The sequence below is a fragment of the Loxodonta africana genome, chromosome 12, assembly GCF_030014295.1.
Source record: "Loxodonta africana isolate mLoxAfr1 chromosome 12, mLoxAfr1.hap2, whole genome shotgun sequence".
Lineage (NCBI taxonomy): Eukaryota > Metazoa > Chordata > Mammalia > Proboscidea > Elephantidae > Loxodonta > Loxodonta africana.
Window position 1 is genome coordinate 26,551,489 of NC_087353.1, and position 23,466 is coordinate 26,574,954.

At 38.7% G+C, this 23,466-nt stretch overlaps 1 protein-coding gene across 9 annotated transcripts in view; it reads right to left on the reverse strand.

Moving 5' to 3' along the window:
- Window positions 1-23,466, reverse strand: part of NBAS (NBAS subunit of NRZ tethering complex) — a 449,992-nt gene that overhangs the window by 11,286 nt on the left and 415,240 nt on the right. For 8 of the 9 annotated variants that reach the window (XM_064295047.1, XM_064295045.1, XM_064295049.1 and 5 more), the window contains 2 exons: window positions 19,721-19,865; window positions 11,708-11,836 (listed from right to left, as the gene is read on the reverse strand). In XM_064295047.1, the coding sequence (XP_064151117.1) occupies window positions 11,708-11,836; window positions 19,721-19,865 (274 nt within the window). The remainder of the gene's footprint in view (window positions 1-11,707; window positions 11,837-19,720; window positions 19,866-23,466) is intronic. The other variant, XM_064295044.1, reaches the window with a different exon arrangement.

Here is a 23,466-nt window from a genome sequence, read left to right on the forward strand (position 1 = left end):
TCAAATGATTACATACATAGTTACTAGCCCAGAAATTCCACTCCTAGAAATACATATACCTAAAAGAAAAAAAAAAAAAAAATTTTTTTTAAGAGAAATAAAAATATAAAAAAAAAAAAAATATATGTCCACACAAAAACTTGTACACGAATGTTTTATACTGGCATTATTCATAACAGCCAAAAGGTGGAAACAACCCAAACAAACCAATCTGTCAATGAATAAGAATAAACAAAATTCAGTATATCCATATGATGAAATACTATTCAGTCATGAAAAGGAATAAAGTAATGAAACATGCTACAACTTGCATGAATCCTGAAAACATTATGCTACATGCAAGAAGCCAGTCACAAAAGTCCCCATGTTATATGATTCCATTCATTTGAAAGGGATGGGAATAGAATAGGGAAATCTATACAATCAGAGTAGATTAGTTGTTGTGGGTGGGGTGGAGAGACTGGAGGGTGATATCTAAAAGGTACAGGGATTCTTTTTGAGGTGATGAAAATGTTCTAAAATTGTGGTAATGGTTACACATACCTGTGAATACACTAAAAACCACTGAACTATACACTTTAAATGGGTGAGTTGTATGGCATGTAAATTATTTCTCAATAAAGCTGTTTAAAAAAAGATAAAGGGAAGCCAACTTCTTTGAAGGTACTTTCTTATCTTATCATGAGATCTATCAAAAAATGGCACAGAGCACCCAAGGAGGCGGCAAGTTCTCCACTCCAAGCAGTGTTCTACCAGATCCTGGGTAACTTAAACCAAAAACCAAATCTGTTGCCATCGAGTTGATTCCGATTCATAGCGACCCTATGAGTACGGCTGGGTAACTTAATGGGATTAACACGGTAGGTTGTTAGACTAACTCTAGTCCATTTCAGTGTTAATATCATATGGTTCAAGATGCTTTCAATAATTTCATTTCTCTGTACAGATAACCCTTTTTCAATATTCTAGACATCTTCCTAATTATATTAGAAATATGGTTGAGTACGGACTTTGAAAGCTAGACCTGGGGTTTAAATTTCAGCTCTGGCTGCTTACTAACTGTATGACCTCTGAGTTTCAGTGCTTTCATCTGTGAAACCAGGATTATATCTTCTCACAGGAATATTAAGAAGATAAAGTGATAAAGTTCCTATTATAATGCTTGGCAAAGGGTGGTAACTGAAAGACAGTAGTTATTATTAGCATCAGGATGAAAGGTTTAATTCGGTGCTAAAGGTCTTAGAGACTTCCCTTACAGGCCCATGAGTTTCTCTTTTAACAAGCACTGTAGACTGGGGTCTGGGTAGCCCAGGACGACTCCTGGGACATGGGGGTGGAGGCATGGAGCAGTACAAAAGAGAGGCAAGCAATGAAGAGCAACAGCCACCACACATCTGAAATCACCAAACCTGAAAATTTTCAACTTGCTAAAACAAATCAAGAGACTTCCACCTAAATAGCAAATATTCGAGACATGTGATTCAAACACAACAGCAGGAGTATCCATGCAGAGAATAAGGTTTTGAAGGTGAGTTCTAAATCTCACTGAGGCTGATGGAGAAGGTAATCTAGCAGTCTGTGTTGTACAAGGGTTTTAATTATTCATCAACAATATAATTTCAAAGAAGAACTTCCTATTTCTGGTCCAGAAAAGAGGTTGTTGGCCATTCATAAAAGGTTACATGCTAAACACCAGAAAAAAAAAAAAAAAAGCCAGTGCCGTTGAGTCCACCAGAGGTTTGCAATTTCAGAAAAGCTTAGAGAAAGAAATGAGTACTGCTACTGGAGGAAAAGCCAGTACAATCTCTGGCATCAGCATTTAAGCACCATCCTTTTAACTGTAAACACCGATAAAGCTGTCAGTATCTTACGACAAATAGTGAAAGAATACATGCTATCTGCAGCAAGCAAGTGGGGGCGTTTTTCCACTTGGATCTGCACACTGTATGGGAGGTATTGCCTATCAGAGGAGCCCCTTGGCCAGATTTTTTTTTTTTTTTTGATGCCAACAGGAACTACCGTCAACAACCAATATCAGGGAAACATGAAGTTATTGATGAGCACAGGTTCCTACTAATGGGTAGACAGAATAGCAAAATAAAATTTAAAAAGTTTTCTGTTTTTCACTGGAATACCAAGTATGATTTAAAAATAGCTGGACAGGTCTCCTACAAAAATACCTACTGAAACTTCTTTAGAAAAGTGTAACACGATTGTTTAATGTTGGGAGAGCAATGATAAATTAATTTCTTATTTTAGAATAATGGGGTTTAAAATTTTATGAGCAATTTCATATCTTTTGATAACCTGGACTCTGCCATTAATTTGCTGTGTTCTTTTGGGAAAACAGCTTCCTGGGACTCATTTCCTCACATGTAAAAATAGTGATAATGGCAGCCTTTCCTAGCCCTCTGGGAGCTCTTCTTGCCCTTTTTATAGTAAACATTGTTATTGACAAATACAGAAGAGTGTATAATTCATAAGTGTAGAGCATGGTGAATTTTACAAAGTGAACATATCAGGTAACCCCTACCCATAACAGAAATTAGAACATTACTAGCATTCCAGAAACTCTTCCTCTGCCATCCTTGTCCAGTCACTACTCCCCTCTCCTCTGCAAAAATAACTACCACCAAACTTAACACAGTAGGCGAGGATTACTTTATCCTGTTTATAACTTTTATATAATTGAATCATACGGTACGCACTCTTTAAAAAAAAAAACAAAACATTTTATTAAGATATAATTCACATGCCATAAAATTCATTCAAGTGCACAATTCAGTAGTTTTTAGTATAAATACATAATATTGTATATTTATGCAACCATTATCACTATCTAAGGTTAGAATATTTCCATCACCCCAAAAAAAGCCCATCAATGATTAGCAGTCACGTCATGTTCTCCCTCAACCCCCAATGCTAGGCCACCATGAATCTACTTTTTGTCTCTATAGATTTAATTTCTGGACATTTCTATAAATGAAATAGCACAAATGGTCCTTTGTGAATGGTTTCTTTCACACAGCATAATGTTTTCAGGGTCTATCTACGTTGTAGCATGAATCTGTGCTTCATTCCTTTTTAATTGCCAAATAATATTCCATTCTATGAATACCCATAATTTATTTATCCATTCATTAATTGATGGATATTTGGGTTGTTTCTACTTTTTGGCTAATATGAGTAATGCTGCTATGAACCTTCAAATACAGATTCTGGTGTGGATATACATTTTTGTTTCTCTTAGAAACATACCTAGGAGTGGAACTGCTGGGTCACAGGGCAATTTCTCCACCACTCATCTGTCAGTTTGTTGTACTGTGGTGTCTCACATGTTGCTGTGATGGTGGAAGCTATGCTACTAGTATTTCAAACGTGAGGAGGGTCACCCCTGGTGGATAGGTTTAAGCAGAGCTTCCAGACTAAGACAGACGAGGAAGAAGAACCTGGCGATCTACTTCTAAAAAAAGTGGTCAGTGAAAATCTTATGAATAGCAGCGGAACACTATCTGCATAGTACTGGAAGATGAGCCTGTCAGGTTGGAAGGGACTCAAAACACGACTACGGAAGAGCTGCCTCCTCAAAAGCAGAGTCGACCTTAATGACATGGATGGAGATGGAGGAAAGCTTTTGGGACCTTCTTTTGCTAAAACGGCAGGACTCAAAATGAGAAGAAACAGCTGCAAATATCCATTAATAATTGGAATGTGGAATGTAACAAAGTATGAATCTAGGAAAACTGGAAGTCATCAAAAATGAAACGGAACATTTGAAAATCAATATCCTCGGCATTAGTGAGTGGAAATGGACTGGTACTAGCCATTTTGAATAGGACGTTCATATGGTCTACTATGCCGGAATGACAAATTGAAGATGAATGGCATCTCATTTATCATCAAAAAGAACATTTCAAGACACATCCTGAAGTATAACACTGTCAATGATAGGATAATACTCATACACCTACAAGGAAGACCAATTAATATGACTATTATTCAAATTTACCCACCAGTTACTAAGGCTGAAGATGAAGAAATTGGAAGATTTTTACCAACTTCTGCAGTCTGAAATTGATCAAACACGCAATCAAGATGCATTGATAATTACCAGTGATTGGAATTTGAAAGTCAGAAACAAAGAAGGATAGGCAGTTGGAAAATATGGCCTTGGTGACAGAAAGAAGCCGGAGATTGCATGATAGAATTTTGCAAGACCAACGACTTCCTCATTGCAAACACCTTCTTCAACAACATAAACAGTGAATATACACATGAACCTTGTCAAATGGATTACACAGGAATCAAATCAACTACATCTGTGGAGAGAGATGATGGAGAAGCTCAATATCATCAGTCAGAGCAAGGCCAGGGGCCAACTGTGGAACAGACCATCAATTTCTCACATGCAAGTTCAAGTTGAAGCTGAAGAAAATTAATAGAAGTCCACGAAAGCCAAAGTACAACCTACAGTATATCCCACCTGAATTTAGCAACCATCTCAAGAACACATTTGACGCACTGAACACTAATGACCAAAGACCAGAGAAGTTGCAGAAGGACATCATACATGAAGAAAGCAAGAGGTCATTAAAAGACCAATATGGATGTCAGAAGAGACTCTGAGACTTGCTGTTGAACGTAGAGTAGTTAAAGCGAAAGGAAGAAATCATGAAATAAAAGCGCTGAACAGAAGATGTCAAAGGGCAGCCTGAGAAGATAAAGTATTATAATGAAACATGCAACGACCTGTAGTCAGAAAACCGAAAAGGAAGAACACACTCAGCATTTCTCACGCTGAAAGAACTGAAGAAAAAATTCAAGCCTCGAGGCACAATTTTGAGGCATTCTATGGGCAAATATTGCACAACACAGGAACCATCAGAAGAAGATGGAAGGAATACACAGAGTCACTGTACCAAAAACAACTGGTTGACGTTCAACCATTTCAGGAGGGAGCATATGATCAAGAGAGACGATGGTACTGAAGGAAGAAGTCCAAGCTGCACTGAAGGCACTGGTGAAAAACAAGGCTCCAGGAATTGATGGAATACCTATGGACAAGTTTTAACAAACAGATGCAATGCTGGAAGTACTCACTCATCTATGCCAAGAAATTTAGAAGATAGCTACCTGGTCAACTGACTGGAAGAGATTAATATTTGTGCCCATTCCAGAGAAAGGTGATGCAACAGAATGCAGGAAGTACAGAACAGTATCATTAATATCATACACAAGTAAAATTCCGTGGAAGATAATTGAAAAATGGTTGTAGCAGTACATCAACAGGGAACTACCAGAAATTCAAGCCAGATTCAGAAGAAGCCATGGAATGAGGGATATCATTGCTGATGTTAGACAAATCTTGGTTGAAAGCAGAGAATACTAGAAAGATGTACACCTGTATTTTACTGACTAAGCAAAGGCATTTCACTCTGTGGATCGTAACAAATTATGGATAACTTTGTGAAGAATGGGAATTTCAGAACACTTAATCGTGCTCATGAGGAACCTGTCTATAGACCAAGAGGCAGTTGTTCCAACAGAACGAAGGGATGCTGTGTGGTTTAAAATCAGGAAAGGTGTGCATTAGGATTGTATCCTTTCACCATACTTACAGTATTCAATCTGTATGCTAAGCAAATAATCCAAGAAGCTGGACTATACGAAGAATGCGGCATCGAGATTGGAGGAAGACTCATTAATGACCTGTGATATGCAGATGACACAACCTTGCTTGCTGAAAGTGAAGAGGACTTGAAGCATTTACGGACGAAGATAAAAAAAACTACTGCCTTCAGTAAGGATTACACAACGTAAAGAACACAAAAATCCTCACAAATGGATCAATAAGAAACATCATGATAAACAGAGGAAATACTGAAGTTGTAAAGGGTGTGATTTTATTTGAATCCACATCCAATGCCCATGGAAGCAGCAATCACAAAATCCAATGACATAAATCTGCCACAAAAGACCTCTTTAAAGTGTTAAAAAGCAAAGGTGTCACTTTGAGGACTAAGGTGCACTTGCCCCAAGCCATGGTATTTTCAATCACCTCATATACATAAGAGAGCTGGACGATGAATAAGGAAGATGAAGAAGAAATGATGCCTTTGAATTATGGTGTTGGGGAAGAATATTGTATATACCATGTGCTGCCAGAAAAATGAATAAATCTGTCTTGGAAGAAGTACAGCCGGAATGCTCCTTAGAATTGAGAATGGGGAGACTTTGTCTCACGTACTTTGGACATGTTATCAGGAGGGACTAGTCCCTGGAAATGGGCATCACGCTTTGTAACGTAAAGGGTCAGTGAAAAAGAGGAAGACCCCCACTGAGACAGACTGACACGGTGTCTGCAACAATGGGCTCAAACACAGCCATGACTGTGAGGATGGCGCAGGACTGGGTAGTGTTTCGTTCTATCTACATAGGGTCACTATGAGTTAGAACCGACTCCAGGGCACCTAACAGCAATGACAGCAATGGCAACTCTACACTTAACTTGTTAAAGGAACGCCTGTTTTCCAAAACAGCTGCAGCATTTTACAGTCCTAACAGCAATGAATGAGGGTTCCGATGTCTCCAACACTTCTTTCTACCTTTTTGGTTCTAGCCATCCTAGTGAATTTGAAATGGTGTCTCATTGTAATTTTGATTTGCATTTCCCTAAAAGTTAATGATGTTAAATATCTTTTCAAGTGCTTATTGGACATTTGTATATATATATATTTTTTGAGAAATGTCTGTTTTAATCCTTTGTCAATTCTTCAGCTGGGTTACTTGTCATTTTATTGTTGAATTTAAAGCTCTTTATTCTGGATAAGCCTCTTATTAGATACATGATTTCCAAATCCTTTATCCATTCTGTGGGTTAGTCTTTCACTTTCTTGATGGTATCTTTGAATCAAAAAAGTTTTTAATTTTGATAAGTCCAATTAATCTATTTTTTCTTTTGTTGCTTGTGCTTTTGTTATTGAAGCTAAGAAATCATTGTTGTTAATAACACAAGGTCACAAAGTTTTATTTCTATGTTTCCTTCTAAGAATTTTATAGTTTTAGGTCTAAGATCGATTTTGAGTTGATTTTTATGTATGATGTGAGATGGGGTTCCAATTTCATTCTTTTGTATGTGAATATCTAGGTGACTCAGGACCATTTCTTAAAGTCATGCTTGAATTCTTTCTCTCAACATTATAATTACAAGGTTTTGTGTCTGGCTCCTTTTCCTTAGTATTATGTTTGTGAGATTGATTCATTTGCTGTGTGTATCAGTAGTTTGTTCATTTCCATTCCTATACAGTATTCTAAAGCATTTATGTATAGGTATATAGTACACTTAAAAAAAAATCCATTCTACTATTAATGGCATTGCATTGCTTTCAGTTTTGGGCTGTTATGAATATTGTTTCTAGGACAGGTCTTTTGGTGGATATAAACATTGTTTTCTGGAAATTCCAGGAATGGAATTTCTGCATCATAGGTTGTGTCTATGTTCAGTTTTAGCAGATACTGTCAACTGGTTTTCCCAGATGGTTGTACCAACTTACAGTCTTTCCAGCGGTGTATGAGCCTTTCATCTACAGGGAAATTTCAGGATATAAAATGAGAAGCTAAAAATTAAAGCATTTTGAAAATCATAAAGTCCAAATACAGGAGAGATAAAAGTGGTGGACTGATAAAAATGAGGCCCTCTAGGTAGCTGAAATGAATTAAGTCAAACCCTGGGGTCACAGCCTTTCAATGCTAATACACTTTGTGTTGAGTCAATTGCGACTCGTGGTGACCCCATGCCCAAAATGCCAATTGCCTGAATTGGTTCAAATAAAATGTCTATATAATCAAAACAAGTAAAAACATTTCTTTAAAAAATGGGAAGCTTGCCATATGACCCAATAATTCCACTCCTGGGTAAATACACAAAAGAAAGGAAAACACATGCCCGTACAAAACTTGTACGTGAATGTTCACAGCAGTATTACACACATTAACTCAAATGTTCATTAACTGAGGAACAGAAAAAGGAAATGTGTTAAATCCACACAATATAATATTATCTGGCAATAAGAAGAAATGAAGCGCCAACACATGCTACAACATGGATGAACCTTGAAAACATCATGCTCGGTGAAAGAAACCAGTCACAAAACACCACATATTACATGATTCCATTAACACGAAATTTCTAAAATAAGTAAATCCATAGAGATGGAAAGTAGCTTGGTGATTCCCTAAGCTTGGGGAGTTTGAGGGGTAGGAAGGAGAGAGGAGTTTCTTTTGAGGTAATAAAAATGCTCTAAAGTTGACTGTGGTGACAGTTGTACAAGTCTGTAAACGTAATTAAAAAAAAACGAATTGTGCATTTAAACGAGTGAATTGTATGGTATGTGAATTATATCTCAATGAAGCTGTTATTAAAAAATGTTTAGACACTGTATGATTCCATTTATATAGCATTCTTGAAATGACAGAATTATAGGGGTAGAGAAGAGGTTAATAGTTGCCAGGAGTTGTAGGGGCGGTGGGGAAGGTAGCTGTGGATATAAAAGGGTAGCATGAGTGATCCTCTCGATGGAACTATTATATATTTTGACAGTGGTGGTGGTCACACAAATCTATAGTGATAGAATTGCATAAAACTATACACACACACACACAAATGAGTGCATATGAAACTAGTGAAATCTCAGTGAAGTTGATAGGTTAGATCATATCAATATCAGTAGCCTGGTTATGATGTTGTACTATAGTTACGAGCATGATGTTAGCAGTGGGGAACTCTGGGTGAAGAACATGAAGAATCTGTCTGTATGATTCCTTAAAACTGAGTGTGAATTTAAAATTATCTAAAAATAAACAGTTAAAAATATTTAAATAATTGAAAACTCTGCAAAACTTTAAATAGGTCCTTGGAAGATGCAGGAGCCCGGGTGGTGCAGTGGTTCAGAGCTCGGCTACCAACCAAAAGGTTGGCAGTTAGAATCCACCAGCCACTCTTTGGAAACCCTAGGTGCAGTTCTACTCTGTCCTATAGGGTCACTAGGAGTCAGAATGGACTTATCGGCAATGGACTTGGTTTAGTTTTGGAAGATGCCGAAAGGTCTGAAGATATTCAGCATTTTTATGTGACACATTTTAAAGGCACGAGCTAGCTTAACAATAACACTCAACATAGAGAAGTTACAGTTATGTCTCATTATGGAATTCCTAAAAGTGAGGGTCTCAATATGGTATAGAGTTAACTCATCTCAACACTTTATGCCTCTAGCTTTGATTTTTGTACCTGAAGGACAAAGGAACACCAGTACCTGCAAGGTAGTGAAACCCACAGGCTTAGTGTAATGCAGCACAACACTGAAGTTGCAAAGTTTTATGCAGGTAAATCAGTATCATTAAAAAACTATCTGGATGTTACAATGTTCCCATTTCATTTCTTATGTTGTGTGTGTGTGGAGGGGGTGAGGTGTGGGTACAAAGACTAGTTAGGGAGCCCAAGTTCTAGCTGCAGATGCATTTGAGATAAAGAACCCATAAAATGAGAACTGATATACTTGTCTATGGAACTGAAGAGTACACCAAGAGAGCTCTATGAATAGAGAAAGGCAATGGATTATATACATCACTGCTTTTTTCTAGAAGAGACCCATGGCAAATGTGAGTGGGAACAATGCCAAACAGAGATACTCATAGAGCGCATGATGGTGGGGGAAATCAGGCACTCAACATGGCAGCCCAATTTTCTTCAGTTTTCTCTTCTAGATTTCTTGGATTTATAAGGAAGAATAGACTAAGAAAAAAAACCTCTCTGTAATTCTCAGTATCATGTAAATTCCCAAGGTTATGCAACTTTTATCTTAGCATGGATAGACACAGAGCCTACCAAGACATAGGTTCATTCGATTGCTTACTTCAGTCCAGTTCCTAAAGAGACCCCTGTTACTATGCAATAATCAGTGATAATGGAGTGTATTCACAAAATATTCACAGTAGCTTTTACATTATTTTGAAAAAGTCATTGTATTTTTCTCATTTTGTTCATGATGGCTATTTCCAAATACAATTACGTTTTACTCTCTGTAACCATCTATGTAACTTTCTATATCTTTTGTCATTAACAAACTTTTACATTCTTGATGTTTTTCTACCAATCTCATCACTGCCTTACACGGCAAGCATAAAACCTTGCTCTACAGTTTTCCTTCCCTCTCTGGTCCCTATAAGACATTCTGTTACAGTTTTGTTAATAACAATAACTAAAACTATATATGTACATATACATACACAGGAGCCCTGACGGTGCAGTGGTTAAGAGCTCTGGCTGCTAACCAAAACGTCAGCAGTTTGAACCCACCAGCTACTCCTTGGAAACCCTACGGGGGAGTTCTACTCTATCCTATAGGGTTTCTATGAGTCATTATCGTCTCGACAGCAACAGGTTTTATACATACACATATATATATACATACACACACACATATATATTTATAGTATTTTGATGCAAATAATGTGGCCTTGTACATTTGTTTGCAGCCATACCCTCCCCTGTGAGGTATTTTCATAATCATGCTGTGCTAATTTTTTTCAAAGCAATATGTAGGATCAGCATAGCAGCACTTATGAGAGTGCCAGCAAGGCACTCTCATAAGTGCTGGCAAACAAATAAATGCAGAGGGTGCACGTTATTTGTGTAAAATACAGTATGCACATGTGCTAACTCTTTCTTTGAAGTATAAATGATTTACACACGGATTCTGCCTCGTGGTGACCCCAAGTGTGTCAGAGTAGAACCACGTTCCACAGGCACTTCAATGAACGTGACCTTTCAGAAGTAGATCGCCAGGTCTTTCATCTGAGACACCACTGGGTGGACTCAAACGCCAACCTTTCAGTAGCCAAGTGCTTAACTGTTTGTGCCACCCGGGGACTCCTACGTATGTATCTATTACGTGTGTGTGTATAGTGTATGTGTACCACATTCACACATACAAATAATTCAAATGAAGGAATGGTCTCTCTACGGAAGGTTTAGTAAGGATCATACAATGTGAATTCATTAAAGTAAACCCTTGAACTAATTCTAATGTATAAAATTTAAAAAGAGAAGCAAAGGTTTCTTCCTGATAACAAGACAAGACACCTCAAAACATCTTTAAGACTTGACTCTTGTACATCACTCCTCAAGACCAGAAGCTGCTTTCAAAGGAGGTTTAGGCTGCCAGAGAAAATAAGAGTCTGAGATTTAAGACGGTGCCAGGAAACACTACTTGAAGCCACTGTCTCACCTTTAATTAGTAGATGACCAAACATATACATCCAGGAAAGGAAAACTCACATTATGCTAGGAATTCCCTAGATCCAAATTTTAAAGTGGCAAGGGGATCAGTATTATTAAAAACCGTGTTGAAGAGTCTGGCTGCTCTGACATTTCCTTAAAGAAATTAATATACTGCTTCTCTAGAGAAACTGTTTTGTTATTTGGTTTTGTATTCTTAGCACCTAGACACAGAATCTGGCTCATGGGAGGAGCTTAGCAAATGCTTATAAAATAAAGAAATATATAGTTCCTAGACACAGCCGTAAAAGCTATTGTGGTCAGAGAATGCTGTAAATAAAGTAGTTTTAAATAACGGCGATTATTTATGAGAATGAAAAAGCAAATTCATTTCTTCGAAGTGTAAAAAGTAGTAAGTCCGACCGGGCGTACCTGCGCGACAGCGGTGATTTGCTCCAGTGCCAGAGCACGGAGACTCTCATCTTGGCTCTCCAGGAGCAGTTTCAGGGGCGGCAGCAGGAGGGACTGCTTCAGCATCAGCAAGCACAGCTCCTTGACACACTGGAACCAGAAGTCATGTGACGTGAGTGAGAACACAAGGGAACACCTGTAATCACTGGTGCTATTCCACCTGTATCTCTCCATAAATTTTTCTGTGAGTGTGTGCGTGTGTTTGTGTGTTTCCCATAAAGCACACACAGGATCATGCTGAACACAGTGTTTGGAGTCTGCTTCGTTCACTTTACAGTAAATTATGAATATCTTTCTAAGGTATCAGATATTCACCTACTGCACTGCTTCTAACAGCTGCGTAATATCCCACTGTACGGACACAGCATTGTCATTTATTTTCCTAAACTAGCACAATGGAAAAAGTTGTATCTACTTTACAGTTTTTGTGAGAACTAGTGTTAATGAATATAATGAAACAATACCTGGCATGTAGTAGATGCTTAGTAAATAGTAAAAACTTTTATGAATTGTTACTATTATTAACATTTGGTTAACACGTAAGAAAAGAAATCAGCATATTAAATATTTAAAAACCTGTTTATAATTTTTGTGTCAAGGTGAATTGAATGTTTAATATACTTAAGATATTCCGTCTTCATGAAAACTCTCTGTGATCAAGAAAAATGAAAATGTGTTTGGATCTCCACAGGTGTATCTGAATGTTATTCTCAGTCTTTTATTATACTGGCTGAACCTGTCATCACAGAGCAAACTTTTTTTTTTTATAAGATAGCAAATGATAATCCTTCACAATTGAAGTATAAAGGAATAAAAAATAAATTTGCATGCTGTTCTTCCCTGCTGAGCTATGCTACTCTGGCGTCCTGATGTTAGCTGTAACATAAAGAAGGGGACACCGGGACCAAGGACCAGACAGTGAGTGTGACCTCATTATATTAAAGCCAGGGTTCTTTCTGAAAGAAGTGAGAATCACCGTCTTTGATGGGTCTGAGATTTCTTTGTGCCACTTAACAGTGGCATATCAGAGAAGAAAAACATCAGTCTATGATATGTTCATAATTTCTTTACAATACTGTAAAGAGCAGATAAAATAAGGATGACACAAGAAGCTCCTATTTAAAGCTTAGGATAAAATTTTTTTTTCAAATAATAATAGTAATAATAATAATACTGGGAATCAGCAAGGCTTCCAAATTTCAGACTGGGAGGTTGTGCTACAGAAACTCCTGTGACAATGATCCATATCAGCAGGGTAACCATTTTGTAAAACGCATATTCTAAGCACTATGTTTACTAATTCAGAAAAGTACTATGTGTAACTTATAGCACATAATGACACAGAAGTCTCACCAAGAATCTGTACCAAATACAGATGCAGATTTTTAAGCTAGGATGCCAAAACAGCAGAAAATATTTGGGAGGATGAAATATAAACTCCCATGCCTAACAATCTGGCCCAGCTGCCATGTACCAACTCCTTCCTGCGTCCCTCCTCTGCAGCCTTCACAGCACCTCTCCTGCACCCACAGATTCTGGACAGTAGTGCTGCCCAGGACGATGGAAATGGTCTGTGTCTGTGCTGTCCAATACGATAGCAACCAGCCACATGCAGCTACTGAGTACTTGAGATGTGACTACTGCAACTGAAGACCCGAATTTTATTTTACTTGAATTTTAATAGCCACATACGGCTGTGACTACCCCGCGGGAAGGTGCAGCGGCAAAGTGGCAGACTCACTCACACCTGTGGGCCCCTGCACACTCTGCAGCCTCTGCTGCTTCTCTGTCTCATTAACCCCTCCTTGCTCTCTAAGGCTCTGCTTAAAAAGGCCCAGAAAAATCCTACCTCCTTTCCAAAGCCTTTTTTTTTTTTTGTCTCAGGTAGATTTTCTATGCTCCTTCTATGTTCCAACTGTACTTTGTAAATACTTTCTTAAAGTATCTATCATCTTATACTATTGTAATTATTCATTTGTCTAGCTGCCTCATTTGAGAACAAGAATATTTTTCCTTCTCTGTATTTCCAACTTGTTTGGTATATACTATCCCTAAAAGTAATGGGATATAATAATAACCATTCAAACGCTTGCTGAATGAGTTCCACTTAAATTCCCCAGTACGTATTTGTTTGATGAGTAAACCTTAATTATCCAATAGGCAAAGATTTAAAGATTCCCACTCAACTCTCATATTTACTTATTCAATAAGTCATCAGTAATTGGTAAATAATTATTTTTCAGTAATTTACGATGTTTAGACTAGGTCTAACAGTTGGCTGATCTTAGCATTAATGAACGCATTTATCAAATAACCTACACACCCCTCTGAACAGGTGTAAGGGTCAGGTGGCACACAGCCAGGCAAGGACATCCAAGAATGAAGGAATTCATTCTATGTGAACTACTGTGTACTTTTTCTCTCTTATCCAATGGTTATTGGCTAAAGGCTCACTCTATATGTAAATACTAAACACTATACTCCATTTTTTTTAATTTTATTTTTTCCTGCTTTACAAGAAGAAAGCTTTTTAGATGATTTACAAAGAGATTTTGGGAACTGCAAGAAAGGTGAAAGTGGCAAGAGAACCACAAAATATCTCATATGAAACCTTCCCAGCTCAAACCTGTCAGACCATGAAGACACAGAATAACTACAAGAGAGAATCCTTGAATGAAGAGGCTCAGGGCACCTGGACTCAGAGTGGGGCCACACCCTGGGCATTTGTTCTCCCTCTGGACTGCGATTTATAGTGACGCACCGGAGTATGATTCTTATGGCCAATGGCTGTCCAAGAAGCAGGACTGGTCTGCCAATGGTCCTTCCATCCTCTTGCAACCCTCCTGTTAGCCTCAGAGTATATAGCACCTGCAGGTGTTGCAGGGCTGCAGTGGGATCATGGGTCACAAGGTGTGCAGGCATTGTTGTCATAAGGCCCAATGGGCTGTTGCTTGCATTGGTCATGGCTCAGGGCACCCTGCTGTCCTCAGTCTCTAGGGGGCCCCAAACGTGCAGCTCTCACACTTCAGTAGGCCTGGACATTCAGCAACTACTGGTACTCCTGGTTCTACAGCTCCACATCAGCTGGGACTCCACACTGCACCTGGTAGAGCTGGTAGCTATAGTGGGCCTCTGTTTCAGTCAGTGTGCTTCCCAAAGTCTCTCAGATTGTGCTAGGCCCACAGCTTCAGCTCCAGGGCACTGACTATGCATCTTAGCTTAGCGATCTCTGCCTGGCAGAACTGAAGCTGCTCTCAGGTGAACATTCCAAAACCTGCTGCTGTCGAATGGATTCCAACTCATAGTGATCCCATAAGACAGAGCAGAACAGCCCTATACGGGCTTTCAAAGCTGTAGCATTTGCAGAAGCAGGCTGCCACATCTTTCTCTTACGGAGCAGCTAGTGGGCTCAAACTGCCAACCTATCCATTAACAGCCAAGCACTTTAACCACTGTGCTACCAGGGCTCCTTCAGCTAGATACTACCTGCTTGTAATTCTGTTTTAATATGCACCATCTCATACAGTTTTCTCCTCAAATCCTTTGTTATAGGTGTGCTTATCATTCCCACTAATCAGACGAGGAAACTAGAGGGTAGAAAGGCTGAAAAATATGAATGTTGTCTGGTTCTAAAAACCAAGCTCTTGACATTATCAAAAGTGCCTTAACCACGAGGGAGGACAATCACGCGGAGATTTTGAAGCTGGGGGGTGAGCTAGGCTCACTCATTAGCTGAGTGATTTACTCCCACACAACAGTCCCATCACATCCGTGACTCAGATTCTTGCTGGGCCTCAGCGAAATCAGAGACCTTCAGGGTCAGTCACAAATAGCTGAGACCTGGAATTTTAAATCTGTAAATGCCAAGAATCTGTTTCAAGCCAATTTATTATTCTACATATTCCCCATTCTTAAGGATGCTTCAAATATTGCCATGGATACAAGCCGAGAAGAGGAAAACGTACCTCTCAAGATTGTGGGGCACATGACCTGTGTGAAACGGTGATTTTATCCTGCTGGGGATATCAGCCCTCAGCACAACCATCACTGCCATAAGTAAACAAGCACCATAAGCAACAGCAAACAATCAGTCACAAAAGGCCTAAAGACTTATGAAAAACAGAAAACCCTATAAACACAGGAGCTTAGTGGGGTGAAGAAAGTGAGTCCATTTAATCACCCTGTCATAAACAACTAGGCATACCCACTCCAGAAACCACAGAGCATCCCAGCAAAAGGTACTGGATTAAAAATAAAACAATGAACCATGGTTAATATTACTATCATGGTGATATGAAACATTATAAAACTCTGAAGTTAAACTGTGTAACTTTCCAATGTGGTAAAATAAACATAGTAAGCCATTTCCACTGTTTTATGATGATGTTCCTTCCTTTCTAACACTTTTAATTCACATTTGAGCTCATTTGGCGATAAACAAAAATAGTACATAGCATTTTCAAAGTTTCTTATATCATGGTATCCTGATAAAAAAAATCTATAAACGTATGTAATTAAAGGGCAGAACTGAGGCAGCATAAGGAAAAACACTGTGGGAACAGAACTTGATAACGTCATCTTTTATTTCCTCAAACTGCAATAGAGAAGTGGTAACGGCCTACTTCAAAGTGGGATTAAATCCAGTACCTGTCCCTTCACCCTGAGAGAATTATGGACTTACAAAAGGTAGTAAATATGTGCTGTAGGTGAACAGTATAAACAGATAGCCTCAGCTTATTCTCCTTACAAGCCTGGAGAGCTTGTGTAATAGAGAGACAGAACTAGAGGTGATCTCTGAGATCATCTAATCCAACCCCCTTATTTTAGAGGCTGGAAAACAGAGCTGCAGGGCATTTGGTGATTTGCTCCTGGTCACAGAGCACCTTGAGGTAGAGTCAGGATGAGAAACAAGTGTAACTTCATGCATCACCAGGACTCCTTCTGGTGAACTATGTGTGGTGTTCCCTGGCCGTAAGGAGCTCCCAGTCCTGGAAATAAGGAGGAGAGGCAAGCAAATCCTTCTTATGGCGTCTGTCAGGAGTACTATAATACACGTGTGCTTAAGGTGTGGTGGTATCTATTCTGATTCCCTAAAAACACTTAAGAATTACAGACCAGATGATTCTGAGATCGCCTCAACATATTAATGTGTTTCAGGAGCTGAATCATCACAGGTATTTAACTTCTAATTTAACCACCAACTCTTATTTTTTAATAAGAAACAGAAAGCACAACTTGTTACATATTAATCAAGGAAAAGGAGAACATACTTTTCCCTCTATGTCGTAGAAAATTTGCTTAGACTTTAAAGGTAATGCTGGTACGGGGGTACCACTGCTATGGACATTCAGATATCTAGTATCTCTCCTCAGGTGGCTAAAAGATGACATGAATAACTACTACTGAACCTTGACCACCTGGCAATGGTATGATGTCAGGGTCAAAGATGCAGTGGCCATCTTGTCTGCTGACATACATTCCTTGACTCAGAAGTAATTACAGTAAAACCAAACCAATGAGGATACTTTAAAGAAAGCTTCTCTAGACAATCATAAGGAATCCCTGGGTGGCACAGATGGTTAAGCGCTCGACTACTAGCCAAAAGGATGGAGGCTTGAAGCCACCCAGAAACGTCTCGGAAGACAGGCCTGGTGATTTACTTCCAAAAGGTCACAGCCATGAAAAGCAGTTCTACTTTGCACACATGGGGTCACCATGAGTTAACAACAACAGCAATAGGCAATTGTAAGAGATCCTAACAACCGTATGCCTATAGCACTGATAAAGTAGATTATAGGTTACAGATTCTAAGGGCCATTCTTGAAAGCAGTATTATTGTACAGGGAAAGCCTGACAATAAAACTTACAAAACAGCGTTAAGACAGGCATTCAGTATTCATACGTGCTAAATTCACTAAAGTAAGAATGTTTTAAATGGTAGTATTTATTTTTTCAAATATTCAAGCCTGAGTTATCTGGAGCAAGATCCCTGCCCTCTGAACCTCTATGTCATCAGCTATGAAATGGAGATCACGGAGCTTCCTTACAAGGTGGTGGTGAAGGTTAAATGAGACAACGTAAGCAAGAGCACAATAGTGCTAGCAAACTTCAGTTATTACCATTACCACCAGCTTGTTATATAGTAATAATAATAAAAAAAAACTACTACATCCCAAATAATGTTTTCCTAACCCAGATTCAACAGAACTAACAACAGATGTAATTTACTGTCTTAGTTATCTAGTGCTGCAACAACAGAAATCTCACAAGTGGGTGCCTTTCACAAACAGAAATTTATTTTCTTACAGTTTAAGAGGCTACAAGTCTGAATTCAGGGTACTGGCTCTAGGGGAAGGTTTTTTCTTCTATCAGCTCTGGGGGAAGGTCTTTGTCTCTTTTCAGCTTCTATTCCTTGGTTCCTCGACTAACTTCATGTGGCGCATATCTTCCCCTCCTGTTTGTGCTTCCTCCTCTGTGCCTAATCTGCTTTTATATCTCAAAGGTGACTGGTTTAAAATCACCCTACACTGATAGCATCTCATTAACATAACAAAGTCCTATTCCCAAATAGGATTACATCTACAAATATAACCAAAAAACCAAACTCACTGCCCTTGTGACAGAGTAAAACTGCTCCATAGGGTTTCCAAGGAGCGCATGGTAGATTCAAACTGCCGATGTTTGGGTTATCAGCCATAGCTCTTAACCACTAAATCACCAGGGTATCCTCCATAAGTATAGGGGTTTAGAATTTACATCACATATTTCTGAGGGACACAATTCAATTCATAGCACTTACCTTGGAGGGCGTCATAAACTATGTTGAGTCCCTCCTCTAGGCAGTGTGTTGAACTGCACCATGGGTGGAAGAGAGTTGATACTTTCTAGTGCTCACAATTTAGGAGAGCATGTTGACAGACCTGGGTAGCTGATACAGGGCAGATCATGGCACACACAGGCCAAATAACTACCATTGGAATAAGAGGGGGTTATTTTTGGTGTTGGTTAATTTAAATATTTTATATAAAAATTTTGTCAATCTGGTGGTGGGGAGATTTTTTTAAATGGATGAAATATTTTAAAATTCAATCAAAAACCACTTAGCCAGTCCCTCATTCAGGAAACAATTAATTGTGCACTCATACTGAGAATATTTTTCTTGAGCGATTACAATTAGGGTTCAAAGGATTGTATTTACAATTTTATTTTCATGCTTATCTCATATGTGGTACAAATTCATTATCTAAATGTTTAAATTTAAGACATGGTAAACTGCTCAAACGACGCGCTGCTGAGGCAGAATCCACAGCAGGGGCCATAACTAAGATGTGCTATTTTAAAATGTATGAAATTACATATGTTACATGTATATATATATATATTTTTTATATATATTATGCATATATAAAAATATATTAGAAGTATATACCAAACAGTTATCTCTGTGATCATCAAAGTATGGGATTAAATAGGAAACAAAGGTCAAAATGGAGGTGGCTGAATTTTTACCATGCTTTTGCAGAGAGTAAATACTGGGGTTATATAATCTCATTATACTGGTGGCCAAAAAAAGTATGTAAAAATCAGAGTAATTAGTTACCTGCTGAGAGGAATGCTAAAGCTTACTACTATTAAACCACCTGGCACAGTTCAGACAGGTAACACCTGACCTACCGTGATCCTCTGGGACATAAACTGGAGTTAGACATAAAATGGCATCTGGTAGGAACTGAAAACTGAGTTATACTCTGTGAATTTTAACAGAAATACTGCTTCAGAGCTATAACAAAAAGAAAAACATCTCAAAATATTCTTTCAGCATTGCTTTTCTTCATTTGATCTGTTACAAATTACAGGCATTTACCAGTAGCGACTTAAGCTAATTGTTTCTCAAGTTCAGTCTCTGATATTACTTAAAGAGTATTGACATTAAAAGAAATACTCCCAGTAAAAACACTTGAAAAGTCCACTCACCTGTGCAGGAAGCATCTGTGTGGTGTTATATAAAGACCGACATATTTTCAGAACTTCATTTCCCAGTCTTTCCTTGTTCTCTGCCGTACATCTGGTTAACATCACGGTAGCTAGTCTCACCCATGAGTTTTTGCTCAGACTGGTTCTAGTGGAGAAAAATGCAAGGCACTGGAAATGATTAAAGCTATCACAACTGTGATTAAGAAATTTAAAAAAGAAAGAAATCTCACTTTCTGAAGTAAAATGCTTATGGCAAATTGCAATCCAAATCTAGCTGGTGTAGTCCTACAAGTCTATCTTGTAGAAAAGATAACACCCTAAGAAGAAAAAGCACCCTATCGTGTATCAACAAGCACCTGAGTACCATGGAAATAGCTGGTGGAAGTTCGAAGAGACAAGCTTTGAAGCTAGAGACTTAAGCTTGATTTACTACTTGGGTGATTCGGGTAAGTTATCTAAACACACAAGGCCTAGTTGTATGGTTTGGAGAAGACATTCAACCTTTCTGGGCCTCAGTTTTCTCACTTGTGATAAGATTTAATGTTTTCCTTGAAGGGTTGCTTTATTCAATGAATGATATAAATAATTGTGTAGTATCATTATTAATAGAAGGCATGCCTTAGTATTTACTACATAAATATTGTCTCTTGTTGATCGTATCATCATTATTATAATAATGGGGCCAGGGTGGGACTAAATCACAAAAACGGTAATGGATGTCAGAGGTCAGCCTGGGACACAGCATAGAGGAAGCAACAGACAAGCAATACGGAGATCGCGCCTCCTGCTTCATATTGTTTTCCTACTTCTGAAACATAAAAGCATAGAATGCCTTTTCTTTCCCTTCTCCGACTGCCACCATCCCATGTTTCATTAAAATACCACAATTTGCATTTCAATAGACAAGTTCATTCCATGGCTCCATGAACAGAATAATAATTTTATTTACAACAATTTTTAAAAAATATTACTACTTATTAAGAGTCTGTTGTTTCATTAGCACATCACCAGATTCTAGACACTGAACAACTAAGGCTGGTCCTTCCCTTGAAAGGACTTTATTCCTTGCCCCCTAAGAAAAAGCTCAAGTGCCACAACGATAAGAGGACTCACAATACTGAGACTGTGGCAAAGGTTTTGTATCTCCGCTCCTACAAACAATCTGTGATGACAAAGAATACTGCTTATTTCAAGGTACAAACGAATCTCGATGAGAATGTCTGGTTGACTGAAGAATCTATGTTCAAGTATTAACCCTCTGCTCTCCTTTTTCAAAGTCTGAATTCAGCTGTCCTGGGTTTTCCTATAGGAGGCTGGCTGTCTTATTGTAGGAGAAATGCTGGTCTGCCAGCAGAACACACACCAGCAGGTAATGTGGCTTTGGAAATAAATTATAAAAATGTATTTTTCATCAGCTAGCAATACACAGGATGAAAACTAAGAAATTTTTCATAACTATAAATCTATTATCCTTTCTGTGCCTTCTCCTAACAAGGGACTGAAAACGAAAAATCATAATCTCTAAATCAAATTGGGGATAACATTTCGAAGAATGGGAATTCTAGAATGCTTGAATTGTGCTCATACGGAACCTGTATATAGACCAAGAGGCAACTGTTCAAACGGAACAAGGGGATACTGCATGGTTTAAAATCAGGAAAGGTGCGCATCAGGGCTGGATGGTTTTACCATACTTATTCAATCTGTATGCTGAGCAAATAATCTGAGACGCTGGACTATATGACGAAGAATGGGGCATTAGGATTGGAGGAAGACTCATTAACAACCTGCGTTATGCAGATGACACAACCTTGCTTGCAGCAAGTGAAGAGGACTTGAAGCACTTACTGATGAAGATCAAAGACCACAGCCTTCAGTATAGATTACACCTCAACATAAAGAAATCCCCACAACTGGATCAATAAGCAGTATCAAGATAAATGGAGAAAAGACTGAAGTTGTCAAGGATTTCATTTTACTTGGTTCCATGATCAACACTCACGGAAGCAGGTGTCAAGAAATCAAAAGATATATTGCATTGGGCAAATCAGCTGCAAAACACTTCTTTAAGGCGTTAAAGTGTTAAAAAGCAAAGATGTCTGCTAGAGGATTAAGGTGCGCCTAACCCAAGCCATGGTATTTTCAATTGCCTCATATGCATGCCCCCCACATGTCCGTCAGTTTGTTATACTGTGGGGGCTTGTGTGTTGCTGTGATGCTGGAAGCTATGCCACCGGTATTCAGATACCAGCAGGGTTACCCTTGGAGGACAGGTTTCAGCTGAGCTTCCAGAATAAGACAGACTAGGAAGAAGGACCCGGCAGTCTACTTCTAAAAAGCATTAGCCACTGAAAACCTTATGAATAGCTGTGGAACACTGATATAGTGCTGGAAGATGAGCCTCCCAGGTTGGAGGCACTCAAAAGATGACTGGGAAAGAGCTGCCTCCTCAAAGTAGAAAACCAAAAACCAAACCCAGTGCCGTCAGGTCAATTCTGACTCATAGCGACCTACAGGACAGAGTAGAACTGCCCCAGAGAGTTTACAAGGAGAACCTGGTAGATTCGAATTCTGACCCTTTGGTTAACAGCCGTAGCACTTAACCACTACGACACCAGGGTTTCCCCTCAAAGTAGAGTCGACCTTAATAACGTGGATGGAGTAAAGCTTTTAGGACCTTCATTTGCTGATGTGCCACGACTCAAAATGAGAAGAAACAGCTGCAAACAGCCATTAATAATAGGAACCTGAATGTACGAAGTATGAATCTAAGAAAATTGGATATCGTCAAAAATGAAATGGAATGCATAAACATCGATATCCTAGGCGTGAGTGAGCTGAAATGGACTGTTATTGGCCATTTTGAATCGGACAATCATATAGTCTACTATGCTGGGAATGACAACTCAAAGAGGAATGGTGTTGCATTCAATGTCAAAAAGAATGTTTCAAGATCTATCCTGAAGTACAATGCTGTCAGTGATAGGATAATATCCATATACTTACAAGGAAGACCAGTTAATATGACTATTATTCAAATTTATGTACCAACCACTAGGGCCAAAGATGAAGAAATAAAAGATTTTTATCAGCTGCTGCAGTCTGAAATTGATCAAACACGCAATCAAGATGCATTGATAATTACTGGTGATTGGAATGTGAAAGTTGGAAACAAAGAAGAAGGATCAGTAGTTGGAAAATATGGCCTTGGTGACAGAAACAATGCCGGAGATCGAATGATAGAATTTTGCAAGACCAATGACTTCTTCATTGCAAATACCTTCTTTCATCAACATAAACGGCAACTATACACATGGACCTCGCCAGAGATAACACAGAGAAATCAAATTGACTACATCTGTGGAAAGAGATGATGGAAAAGCTCAATATCATCAGTCAGAACAAGGCCAGGGGCTGACTGTGGAACAGACCATCAATTGCTCATATGCAAGTTCAAGCTGAAACTGAAGAAAATCAAAGCAAGTCCACGAGAGCCAAAATATGACCTTGAATATATCCCACCTGAATTTAGAGACCATCTGAAGAACAGATTTGACGCATTCAAGACTAGTGACCGAAGACCAGACGAGTTGTGGAATGACATCAAGGACATCATCCATGAAGAAAGCAAGAGGTCACTGAAGAAACAGGAAAGAAAGAAGAGACCAAGATGGATGTCAGAGGAGACTCTGAAACTTGCTCTTGAGTGTTGGGCAGCTAAAGCAAAAGGAAGAACTGCTGAAGTA